The sequence below is a fragment of the Homarus americanus genome, unplaced genomic scaffold, assembly GCF_018991925.1.
Source record: "Homarus americanus isolate GMGI-L3 unplaced genomic scaffold, GMGI_Hamer_2.0 scaffold22250, whole genome shotgun sequence".
NCBI lineage: Eukaryota > Metazoa > Arthropoda > Malacostraca > Decapoda > Nephropidae > Homarus > Homarus americanus.
Genome location: NW_024741189.1, coordinates 9,687,042 through 9,701,051, shown reverse-complemented (window position 1 = coordinate 9,701,051; position 14,010 = coordinate 9,687,042). Strand labels below are relative to the sequence as shown.

The window sequence follows — 14,010 nt, the reverse complement described above, 5'->3', positions numbered from 1 at the left end:
GTGTATGTATGTATGTATGTATGTATGTATGTATGTATGTATGTTTGTTTGTTTGTATTTCATGTAGATCCACAATGGAAACGTGGAAGAGATAAATCTTGATAAAATCACACAGGGAAAAGGGAAACAATGGAGAACCTTAGCTTTCGTCTTTATTCAAGACATCTTCAGAGGCAACTGAATTACAAAGACTGAGAGTGAGCTTATGTACACAGGGTGACCTTTCAAAACATGAGGTCAGGTCAAAAAACATGGCATCCACTAATCCACACACCAACCACACAGAAAACATAAGAAGAGATTATAAGAACTGGCGACATAACTAATCATGTCACGTCAGGTAAAAAATATGTACAATATGTATGTTTGTTTGTTTGTATGTATGTGTATGTATGTATGTGTATGTATGTATGTATGTATGTATGTATGTATGTATGTATGTATGTATGTATGTATGTCTTCGACTCTGATTCTTCACCTCCTTCACTACCCACTCACCCGCCTTCCTCCTTTCCCCCTTCTTTCCTTCCTTCCTTCCATCCTTCACTACCAACTCATTCACCACCCTCTTTCATTGTCCATCCATCCACCTCCCTCCCTCCTTCACTACCCACTCAGAACATACCATACAAAAAACTCAGATCAGACAACAATGACCCTAAATGGATAAATAATTATTTAAAGAACATCATTGGCCAAAGGAAGGCTATAGGTAGAAGGATAAAGCGTGGCGAAATTTACCTCCAGGATTATTAAGATATTGGCAAGTTGGGTTAAAACCGAGATAAGGAAAGCCAAGAGGAATAATGAGGTAAGGATAGCAAGGGAGGCGAAGACAAACCCCAAAGGATTCTACCAAATGTATCAAACTAAAACACGAGAAAAGATTGGACCAATACGGTCAGATACCGGCGAGCCCACTGATAACGACGGAGAAATGAGCAGTAATTTGAAGAAATATTTTTCAACAGTTTTCACCACCAAAAATTTAAACATGATACCCGAGGCACCGACTCTATTCAGAGATAGTGAAGAAAACAAATTAAGCGAGATAGTAGTGACTAGTAACGATGTTAGTAAGCAAATAGACAAACTAAAGCCTAATAAGTCACCTGGTCCCGATGAGATATTTGCCAGAGTATTAAAGGAATGTAAGGAAGAGCTTAGTATGCCCTTAGCAAAGTTGTTTAACATGTCCTTAAAAACAGGTGTAGTACCAGAATCCTGGAGGATAGCGAATGTAATACCGATTTTCAAGAAGGGGGATAGATCACTATCCTCTAACTACCGCCCAATCAATCTAACATCAATAGTAGGCAAATTACTGGAAGCAATCATTTCAAACTCTATTCGAAATCACCTGGAGAAGCACCGATTGATCAATGATTCCCAGCATGGCTTCACAAGCGGACGTTCTTGTCTAACTAATCTATTAACATTCTTTTCATCAGTTATCGAATCGGTGGACAAGGGGCACAATTATGATGTGGTATATCTCGACTTTAGCAAAGCCTTCGACAGAGTCCCCCACGAAAGACTAATTAGAAAGGTAGAAGCTCATGGCATCAAAGGTAACATCCTTAAATGGATTAGGGCGTAGTTACAGGACAGGAAACAGCGAGTGAGCATTAACGGCACTAAGTCCCATTGGAGCAACGTCACAAGTGGAGTTCCCCAAGGCTCAGTACTTGGACCATTATTATTTATTATATACATAAACGACATAGATATCGGCATAGACAGCAACATAAGTAAATTTGCTGATGACACTAAAATAGGACGTGTTATTAAATCTGACGAGGACTCAGCAAAACTACAGGAAGATCTAAATAAATTTTTCGAATGGTCTGAAAAATGGCAGATGAAATTCAACGTGGACAAATGTAAAGTACTCAGTATAGGAGATGTAAACAGGGAAACCAGATACCAGATGAACAATGATGCCATAGAGAAATCTGACTGCGAGAGAGATTTAGGAGTAATGATAAGTAGGAACCTTAAGCCAAGTAAACAATGTGTTTTTGCTCGTAACAAGGCTAATAAAGTACTTGGGTTCATACAAAGGAGTGTTAGTTACAAGACTAGCGAGGTCATCCTAAAACTGTATCTTGCTCTTGTGAGACCACACCTGGATTACGCAGTTCAGTTCTGGTCACCGTATTACAGAATGGATATAGAATAATTGGAAAGAATTCAGAGGAGAATGACAAGACTAATCCCGGGCATTAGGAACCTTGAGTATAGAGACAGGTTAAAGCATCTTAATTTGCACTCCCTTGAAAGACGTAGAGCGAGGGGCGACCTGATAGAGGTGTATTAGTGGAAGTCAGGGCTAAACAAAGGGGACATTACAAAGGTACTCAAACTATCCAACCAGGAGCGAACTCATAACAATGGTTTTAAATTAGACAAATTTAGATTTAGGCGTGAAATAGGTAAACACTGGTTTGGAAACAGAGTAGTGGATGAATCGAACAAGTTACCAAATATCATCATTAACTCGAATACACTGAATAGCTTCAAACATAGGTTGGATGCTTATATGAGCAATAGGGGTTGGGTGTAAACGGGATTGCCCAGTATGGGCCAATAGGCCCGCTGCAGTTTCCTCCATTCTTATGTTCTAGTCCACCCACTTCTCTCCTTCCTTCATTACCCCTCCACCCATCTCCTTACTTCCCTCCACCCTCCCTCTCTCCTTCCTTCATTACCCATCCACCCATCTCTGTCTTTCACTGCCTTCATCTCACTCAATTGACTACATTGTCCCACTTCCCACCCCTTTTTTCATCTACCACATATTTTTCAATTACAGAGTACCCATTTTTACCCTCTTCCATATATTCCTCCCATCATCCACCTCTTCTTATTGCTTGATTATCCACCTTGTTATCAGCCATTCTCACATTCCACCTAGAACTCTTGTTACCTACTGCCCCCTCTTGGCACTCACTGCAGTCTTCAATCTCCCCCACAGGGAATTGACAAATGGTGTTATTAACTACAATTAGGAACCAACGATCATGATAGTGCTGTGTCTGAAGCATTATTCAGAGTGACTTTATGGAACATCTCATTAACCAGACTCTATGTAAGACTTTATTCATAATTAATACCATTCGTGGCTCGAAATCTAATCGTATGTTAATGACGAACTCAATTGATAAATGCTTTACTTGAATGGTTGCTGTTTGAGGTGACAATTAATGATGCTGATGGTACTAAAATGCTTGTTCGGTGTTGATAATCTGGAGTCATGGTGAGGGGCAGCAAGAGTAAGTTGGCTGTGTGTAGACAGTCCTCAACTACACTGTCATCTGACCCAGAATCCCCAACTGTGATGACCCCAAGAGTGGTGTCCTCACTGTGTAAGTCCACAAGTCATGGGTCTCCGAGGAGTACATCACCAGGGCATGTGTCACCCAGGACTGTATTTCCCATGAATACATCTTCTAGGAAAAAATCACAGAATATTTCTGCAAGTGATACATTGCCAGAGTATACATCAACAAAAAATGTATCACCAAAGTATGTATTACCAAGGCTTGAGATACCAAAAAACTTATCAGCTAGGTATACACCACAACAGCATGTCTCTTCAAGGAATGAGTTTCAAGACATTTCTCCCTGTAGTAGATATCCAAAGCATGCATCACCATGGGATGAAGTACCAAGGACAGCAATAAGCAGTCCATCACCATGGAATCTCTCACCACTGCATGTATCATCAAGGAAAACATCACCAGTGATTTTATCTCCTAATTATCCACTTCATCAGCATGTATCCCCAGGAGAATTTTTTTCTGGCGATGTATCACCCAGGCTTATATCCCCTGCTCTTGTATCACGTGTGATGAAGTCCCACTATTATGACAGGGTAACATCCACCCACACCACCATATTCTCCTGGGAAGTGAAGGTACTTAATATAATTCTTTTATAAGTGGAGACACTGGAAGCTTTACCCATTTTTCTGTGATATATACTAGTATGATTGGGAATGTATAAGTATTAGATGTATTTGTCACCTTACTTGCCTGGCCTATCAGACTGACAGACATAGTATTAATTACCGTACAGTATTTGGTTTACACAAATTTTTTATTTTTTTTTATCTTGCTATTGTATAACCAAATAAAACACTGGGGTACAGTCATCCTCTTTGTTTCTTATAGTCTAGATAGCTACAGTACATATTGCATGAGCTGTGTGGGGGTATGATACAGTGCATAGTGATTATTGTTTTATGTATCCATGTTGAAGTGAATAGGCTGGAGCATGTCTAAGGTAGATGTGATAGACAGAGCTGTCAGTTGCTTGGACTTTGTGAACTTGTGTGGCATCAGTTTAGTTATAGTCCTTGAGGTATTCAACAGTTTACCTTCACTTTGAAGTGATTGTTATTGTTGTCTACATCCTGTTTCACAATGACAGGAGTGTTTTGTGTGGTAATACGTTCTGCATTCTGCTTCTAAGGTTTTGTAGTGTTAATTGTCAGAATGGCATAATACAGTGTACATAATATATAATCTTGGGGTGTATGCTGTTTTTTTTTTTTATTAATTACACTGAATTTTTTAGCTTTGTGAACAATCACTGAAGTTTGTACTCATTTTAAGGTTTGATTAAAGTTAATCTCTTGCCATTGTAATTTGTCATAAGTGTTGAGTTGACCTTCAGCATACTGCACTCCTAATATTAATGACTAATATATAATTTATTATGGATTTGTCATTAATATTCATTTAAATTTAATTTAGGAGTTTATAATTAGCTTTTGATAGCAGTATTTACCTATACTGTACAGTATTGCATTTTTGCAGTATAAAGTTTGACTGACACGATTCCTTATCTTTGGAAGTATCAGGCAATTATATCTCTTGATAGCTTCTCCAGACTCTGCAGAAACCTCAGACAGTACTATCCTTTTAGTTCAGTCTTTTGTCTACTGTTCATGTTACTAATTTACCCATGTTCAGTATGTAATACAGTATACAATATCCAAATTTTTGTTTTGTTTCATTGGGTAAAGATTCTTTTTATTATTTCAATTATATCAGAGAATTTACTGCTTATTACATCTCAAGTGCCAAAGTTTACATCAGATGTTTCCCACATCACTAGGAATCTGCCACAAACAGCTCTCACAGTGGTCTAGATAGTGAAGAGGAGGATCTGCCTGCCCCTACACCACCTCTGTTCAATGGGCATGCCATAACAAATGGTTTGGCACACCATGCCAAAGAAGACGTCCATCAAAAGGATGAAGCATTCAGTGACAGGGAGTCATTCAGTGACCATGACGCATTTAGCAAAGAAGATTTTCACAGCTTAGTCGAGGTCTACAACAGGGAAGGCTCACCGAAGAAAGAAGTCCGTTCCCAGACTCCCTTGAGTGATGAGGAAGACTTAGCTGGTGTCAGTGTAAAACAGTTGGTGAGTTTTTACTAAATGTTATAACTTTATTTGGGTGTTATACAGAGTTTATATTGTTGAAAGTTCTAACTTGAATATATCGGTTTTCTCTCAGAGTTTCTCCTCACTTAATTTGAGAGCTATTTGGCTAACCCACATAAGTGTGGAAAATGGCCATAAAACATTGACAATGAGAATTAGACCTTGGTGCTATACTGTATTTGGCGTCTGGCACTTTTTATGTAATTTACAAATATTAATGTGTAGAAATTACAATGTGATATGGGTAAGGGGACAAAAAATGGCATGAAAAATTTATATTGTTTTACTACAAGGATTTCATGTTAGAAATAAATAAATATTATTGCATAATTATTTTGCTACATTTATGATGATGTACTGTAAGGTTTTATGTAGAGTTGACTTGATTGAATTTTAAGGAAAGCTTGCACTGTACATGGAAACGTCTTAATAAATTTTAGTGACTTGAAACTAATCTTCTTGTTACTGGCAGAGGGTGTCATATCTCAGTGCTGCACAAGAGAACGATCATCAGTCAGCAAATAAACACAAGATCACTCACAAGTCAGACATTAAGGCAGACCTCAACACAAGTGTCAATATCAGCAGCCTGGTGAGTTCCAAGTCTTTTTAGATAGTCTTTGGCTGCCTATTTTTCTATCATAAATGGCTTTCTTAAACCAACCCTTAAACTGTATTGTACTGTAATACGAACCATATAACATTATGCAAGATTCACTTCAATCAGCTTCGTTAATTACTTACTGTACAATATTAAGGGGATTTTTATTGAAAATTAAATAATTAATTTGTTACATCCTTTATACAGGGAATTTTTCTTATTTGAGAACAATAAACAATTCCTGCACAGTAGTACTATACATGTACTATATTTTAGAATGTTCAGTAAATAAGAACCTGAAAATCAGTAGGAATAAAGTCTGATCATTGCAAAAAACATTTGTCTGATCATATCATATCATTGCAAATAATACAAATTAATGTTCTTTGCAATTATCCGTTTCTTTTTTTTTTTTAGGGGTTTAGCCCACCCGGACACAAGTCACTGACCCACATCAGGGCCTTGGGGATGAAAGTATAATAATAATAATAATAATAATAATAATAATAATAATAATAATAATAATAATAATAATAATAAAAATAATAATAATAATAATAATAATAATAATAATAATAATAATAATAAAAGTTGATGAAAATATAAATTATAATAAAAATAAAAATTAAAATAAACTAATACAGTAATAGTAACCATAATAGCTGCCTACTATATACTAAAATATAGTAATTATTTAGGGCTCTCAATTAAAACAATTACCTTGTACAGTGGTCCCTCGGTTAATGAACGGTTCGATTAACGAAATTTCGGTTAACATATTAGCTCCCATAAGGATTTTCAGTTCGATTATCGAACAAAACTTTGATTGATTTATTTCAGGGGTTTAGATGCATATTTATGCACATTTTTACAATTTTTACAATTTTATATTTTATTTTTCAGTGTTAAGTGGTTGTATTTGGGGGCCTGGAACGGGTTAATCCTATAACGAACGAATGCTATAACGAACAAGGTTCTAGAACCAATTAGATTCGTTATAGAATACCCCACTGGTACAGTATACTGTACAGTACAGTACTGTGTTTCGTTTATATTTAATGTTTCGTTAGTTCTATTACCGGTATACAATATAGTACTTTGTATGAACAGTATTACTCCGCTTTACGCGTTTTTTTTTTTACGCGTTTCCACGTTTACGCGGTACCCTGCCAGACCCGGAATGCTCACTTTATGCGGTGCGTGTACTCTTTTACGCGGAGAGCGGCGCGGGCAGGGTGTGCACAAGGTCGCCCAGTCATCAAAACATTACCGAGTTCTTCACCCGCCACCCACCACAGCCGGCCCAAGTCAGTGATAGTGATAGTGAGGATATTGACTTATATGGACTTTGAGGGGTTTGACAAAGAGGCCCTGCAAGCCTCTGTGGTGGATAGTGATACAATTGATACAAGTGATACAGGTGAGGGCCAATAATCTGCCCTCTGCCTCAGAACCAACCCCCCATCCCCGTGTGCCCAGCCATCTTTTCTACTAATATAAGTGTTAAAAAACCTAATATTATTGATATTTCTCTTAATTATTAATTGTGTGTGCATACCATCATAAAATTAAGAAGTTATTTTTACTACAACGTAGGTATTGTGTCTGAAAAAGGGGAGTTTGGGGGGTTGGCCCAGTCTCTATTTCAATTAATCCCAAATGTTATGTTGTTCACTTTACGCGTTTCTCGCTTTACGCGGGCCTCCGTGGGTTCAATTGACCGCGTAAAGCGAGGGTTCACTGTATACTTTTTCTGTGAGTTGGAACCAATTACCCAATATCCCATTGAAATAATAGATTCGGTTAATGAAATTTTCAGTTAACGAATGACTCTGGAACGAATTGTGTTCGTTAACCGAGGGACCACTGTATTACACCTGAAGTTAAATCTTTGCCATTAGATGGGTAGATATAAACTTGGAACTGGCCATTTTTATTTTTTTTTATTTTCAAGCCTTACCAAACATATGATGCTTATGTAACATTGATTAGGTGTTATAAAATTTTGTTGAATCTGGATTATGAGCTTTTATTAAGGTAGTCAGTAGAACCAGCTATCTCTTCCACCTTTCCTCCCATAATGTCCTTTTATTGTCCTCCTTATTCTTATTCTAATATTCAGTATTCAACTGCTACTATCTTTGTCTGTGATATGATAAAATTTAGACCAATCCCTTGAACTGTACCACTATTAGTTTAATCCTGAAACTCTTCTTGCCACTTCAATACTGTACTTGTCAACAATAAGTGTTCCAGAATTTGGACACGAACACTTTTATCCCTGTTATCTTTTACTCTTTTTGCCTCTTTTCGTTGAAATTCATCCATTACAAACAGTTTGTGAAGGTGTCATGCATGATGGTTTACAGGTTGATACGTATTCCACACCTCAACCCCGAGCTCCTACACCCTCCAACCGCCCTGATGACCTTGCACCAGTCTCACTGCAGTCACTGGTAAGTGATAAGTTCCCTCTTGGTTTCTTATGGTAAAAGGGTATCTGTACAGTTTCTCATAATTACTGCCCCCCCCCCCCAAAAAAAAAGAAGAAAAAGAAAGAAAAAAGTTAACTGTTGAGTAAGTGGCGACCTGGGACTTGGTCGCAATTTTTGTGATGCCATATGGCAGCAGGGTCTACCGTTAGACAACACATTATGCTTCCAATATCTTCCCAGGCGGTAGTACCTCCCTGTTTGGTAGCTGCCAACTACCTACTACCCAAAATAACTTTACATATAAAATTTTATCGGATTAAGCTTAGCAGTCATGATTATATTTTCTCTGAAAGTCATGAAAATAGAAAAATAACACAGTGGATAAGATTCTCATTGCTTTATTTATTTAGATATACTGTATAAGAATTACAAAATCTGTTAAGTTCAGCATAATGCATAATTTTACTATTAATGTGCTGTACTTTAAGAGTTTGATTTAAGTATTCATTTGACTACTGTACTTTACTTGGGATGAATTGAATACTGTACAAGTTTTTAAGTAGCAAAAAAGCCTGTAATAGCCACTTAAAATGTTCATAGAAAATACGATGATAATGCTTCTGAAAATTTAAACAATGCAAGTCCTTATCATCACTACCATTCAGGATATCCTATTACGTACTGTTCTTAAGTAATACCAATCTGAATATTTTCTCATCCCTGTCAGATGCCACAGACAGTTTTATATAAGCAACTACTGTATAGTATTGTGAAAATTTTCTTTAATATCTAGCATATTAATTTATTCTCGACAACATAGCACTTTCTAAAAAATTTCACCACTCATACGATAGCAACTATTCTTTTCAACTTACTTCTGACATGACACAGCACTGTTTTACACCATAAACTGCCCAAAGTATCATTGTACTGGGTCATGCTGTAAATCTGTTTCACAGTTACTATCTTAATCTTGTCAGGGATGAGTACAACAAGGCTTAAGTGGCATTAGGTGAAGATCAAATTTTGTTGTACAAGATCCATGTTATGGCAGCACAAGTGAGATAAGATAAGTTTAGAGGGCTTGTCACTCTTGATGTTATTATCATTGTTATCATGTGAGTTTCCCACCACGCCTCTCAGTATCTCGTACACAACCACAATTCCCGTAGTTTTATTTGACAAACGCCGCTAGTAACAGGCAGTGTCACCCACCACTACTGTATGATATATACACGGTGTTTAATACATTATAACTGGAATTAGATCATCATGGTTGAAATTCTCTGAGTATAGTTTTCTACCATATAGGAACTTGTGGTTCCCTGTATACTCTGACCGTGTGATCGAGTGCTATTTTTTTTTTAAGTGAATCATTGCTGATCAAGTGAAACACAGAACTGACTAGACCTCTCATCAGCCTCCTTTGTACATGACCTGACAGTCATTATGAAGGTCTGTGTTACATGGATTATAGTTTCTATAATGTTGGGGACATACAATACCTGTACTGTACTGTATTGTAATTTTTGAGTTAGCTATTACAATTGCTACTATATAACAACTAAATATTTCGTTTTAGTAACAAACTTATTTTTCTTTGGTTCATTGTACAGTAGTAAATAATCTTATGAATGGACGTAATGGAAATATTAGAGAGAATAGAGTACTATGCTATATAATTAATAATGATAAATAGATACTGTACTATATCAGATTTTCCTCTGGATCATTTCAAACTACACTGGCGTGTGTGACTACATATTTCTGTAAAAAAATCAATATTTATAAAAATGTTAAACAACTGCCATGGGCAGTGTGCTTTCCAAACAAAAACCTATAATAGATCTCACAATCCCCACCAACTCACAACTTCACCAACTCACAACTTCACCAACTCACCAACTCCACACCCACTCACAACCTCCACACCCACTCACACCCTCTGCCCAATCACGAACTCCACCCACTTATAGCCTCCACCCACTCACAACCTCAATCCACTTACAACACACACACACACACACCTTTATACATCACAACACCCCACTACATCAACAACTCCATTGAAGTGTTCATTTCCACAGATGAGATCGTACCGCAGCTGGTGGAAAAGAGGGTTTGTTGTTGTTGTTGTTGCTCCTCCACTGATGCACAAATATTATTTTTTTAACCACACTTGAGCTTTATAACCAGGATGAAGTTGACACACTAAGACGGAGGCTTCTCCTTTAGGTCATCACCAGTCTCGTTTGGCCCTTGGCTGATTTATTATATACGTATATATTTTTTTACTGATGTATTTTGGTATAATTTTGAGCATGATGTTAGTGATTTGAGTAAACGTTACTGTTTAGTCCGCCCACGATTTTAGCAACAAGAAATTATAGTTTTCCCAAAAATCAAACTCTATAAATCTAGATAATTTAAAGGTTTTTAACACATGCAATGGATACTGTATATCTTGTCATTCTGAGTAACTTTCATTCTATACTCTTCTCTTGAAAATTAATAATAATGAGCCTAATAGAACCCGACCTAACCAACCAAAGAAACCTGCCTGACCTTACCTAACGTGGACACACTAAAGAGTAACGTCAACTGCGATTTGATCTGATTTTGTTTTTATATTTTAACGGGTAGAAATTTATACATGCATACATATATAAACACATACCGAGGTAACATACAAAGTACAGTATTGGTAACACTTAATACCGGTGTAACTCTCAGTACACAGATGCGTTGGAGCTGTCTCATTGCATTGTTTAATTTCCTCACATTTTAAATTGAAGTCTTTGGTAATTTATGTCTAGTTATAGTGTGGGGCTATATATGAATTTTAAATAATTGCCAATGCAGTATTTGTTGTGATATTTATTCTTGTTTGAATTTGGAGAATAATACATTATATTTTTACCATCTGTTTTCTCCATTTCTGGTATAGAATCAGCACCTTAGAAGATTTTTTTTTTATATACATTATGCCTATACTGTACAGATACTTCCTCCAGATAATACAGCAGGAACAAAATAAAAGCATACACACTGTTACAGACTTGTTTTGTAGTTTGAAGGACACCTGGCTGAGTTCACTGTTCTATTAACTATTATGTTAGCATGACCTCCTGTCTGTGTGTGTGCATTTACCTACGTGCGTGCCTGTGTGTGTGTGTGTGTGTGTGTGTGTGTGAATTCTGGGTTTCATTGAATAAGAAGTATAATAAATTTGCTAATATTGATTGAGACAGTTTAATTTGGTAAGGATGCATGTTGTTTAAGTGATGGTTAGTACAGTTTGTATGTTTACCTTGATAGACTGTAATGAGAACAGTTTTATTATTAGCCTTTATTTTCTTGTAAAATATGCTGTCACAATCAAAACAGAAGTCAGTTTATGAGGCGACAGCGACGGCCAGCAGTAGTGCGGGCAGCAGGTACGGCAGCAGCTGCGGCAGTTCTCCAGCTAGTAGCAGCCCTGCACCAAAGGAGGAACTAAACATCTCTCTACACCAGCTGGTTAGTACTTTACTGAATAACTGTACACAGCAGATAAGAATTAATTATCTCATTATGAACATAAGCCCTCAGTTATGGCCCTCACATATGAAAACTTAATATTATACAGGAGTTAATTAATTGCAAATTCTGTTGAATTAACAAGAATTACTGAATATGTACTGTACAGTACTTGAACATGTCATAGTCTAGAGTATTTGGAGAATGTGAGATGTCAGCACATACTGACTTGATGAATGATTGAGACACTTTATATAACTTAGAAAAAATTCTAGTTACCTTTCAGCTACAGTCAACCCTCACTTTACGCGGTTAATGTAACCCACAGGGTACCGCGGAAAGTGAGAAACGCGTAAAGTGAATAACATAACATATGGGATTAAATGAAATAGAGACCAGCTGGCCTCCAAACTCCACTTTTTCCAACACAATACCTATGTTCTAGTAAAAATAACATCTTAATTTTATGATGGTACATGCACACAATTAATACTTAAGAGAAATAGAGAAATACAGTCGCCAAGTTAATGTCCATTCAAATAATGGACTCAACTCCCTCCCCCTCTTCTCACACTACACTCGCTGGCTCTTCCCTCTCTGAGAAATTTTGGGGGGAAAACCAGGTATAGTAATAAATAATACCTCAAACTAAAGTTAGGATAATATAATTGACATTGCTGGATTCCTTGTAAGACCAGGAATATTTTGAATATAAATGTCATATATTTTGCACAAAAGATAACATATTTACTCAGAGTAAACATTATATCTAAAATTTGTATGTCTAATGCAAAATCTATGATGCTTATATTCAAAATGATCATCAAATTGTAAGAATTCCAGCAATGTAAATTATATTCTGGCCGGATAATTTGTATGAATTTTATGAGCTAAATAAAAAAATTATACTTCACCCGCGTAAAGGGGTACACCCACCGCGGAATGTGAGCATCCTGGGTTCTGGCAGGGCACCGTGTAAATGTGGAAATGCGGAATGTGGGACCGCGTAAAGTGAGGGTTGACTGTATATAAAAAATAATAATTTTCTAGAAATAAGCATAGCATTTTGGGTGTAGTCTGTCTGTGAGTGGAGGAATATGACTGCCTTGTTTTCTGGTACAGGTAGTTCTGCTATAACGCGATAATTGTGTTCTTGTAAAATATCGTGTTATAGAAAATCGCGTAATAGAAATAACAGGGCTTATGGAGAAAATAGGGTTAGGTGCAGATTACTCGAAATCGAAAAAATTTAGTAGTTAGCCTAACACAAAGGATAGCACAGTCTAAATAAATGTTACATTCATATCTAATAATGAAATCATACAGTAAATGTAACACTTTACTTGATGGGGGAGAAGGGTGATTTTGAGGTTGATAAAATCGAGCTTCTCTTCAAGTGTTATATCCTTTCTTTTACGATCATCACCGGGAATTCTATCACCAGAACGCTTCTTGTTGATATTCTTCTTTACTATATTCACAGTTAATACAGTGGGGTATGCTATAACGAACGGATCCTACTACGAATATTCCTATAACGAACGGTTTTACCTATAAAATTGAGAATGCTATAACGAACGAAACTCCTACAACGAACATTATTTAATTTTTTTTTTTCTAATTTATTGTTTTTTTATTACAAATATTAATGATATTCTTTATTTCAGGGGTTTAGATGCATATTTATGCACTTTTTTACAATTTTTACAATTTTATATTATATTTTTCAGTGTTAAGTGGTTGTATTTGGGGGCCTGGAACGGATTAATCCTATAATGAACGAATGCTATAACGAACAAGGTTCTAGAACCAATTAGATTCGTTATAGCATACCCCACTGTACCACAAAATTGGAGAAATAGTAAGCAAAAATCGCGTTATAGCAAACAAGCGTTCGCGTTATACAAATATCGTTCCTAATTCATAAATCGCGTTAGAGCAAATTCGCGTTATAAAACACGCGTTATAGCAGAACTCACTGTATATCATAAACTTTAA

The 14,010-nt window shown here is 36.5% G+C and overlaps 1 protein-coding gene across 1 annotated transcript in view; it reads left to right on the top strand.

Annotated features, from left to right (window-relative positions):
* The window catches only part of LOC121875758, a gene marked incomplete at its 5' end in the record, with an annotated part of 126,700 nt that overhangs the window by 22,829 nt on the left and 89,861 nt on the right, over positions 1-14,010 (top strand). Inside the window, 4 exons of the mRNA XM_042380442.1 lie at positions 5,125-5,436; positions 5,930-6,049; positions 8,428-8,514; positions 11,881-12,012. Coding sequence (XP_042236376.1) covers positions 5,125-5,436; positions 5,930-6,049; positions 8,428-8,514; positions 11,881-12,012 — 651 coding nt within the window. The remainder of the gene's footprint in view (positions 1-5,124; positions 5,437-5,929; positions 6,050-8,427; positions 8,515-11,880; positions 12,013-14,010) is intronic.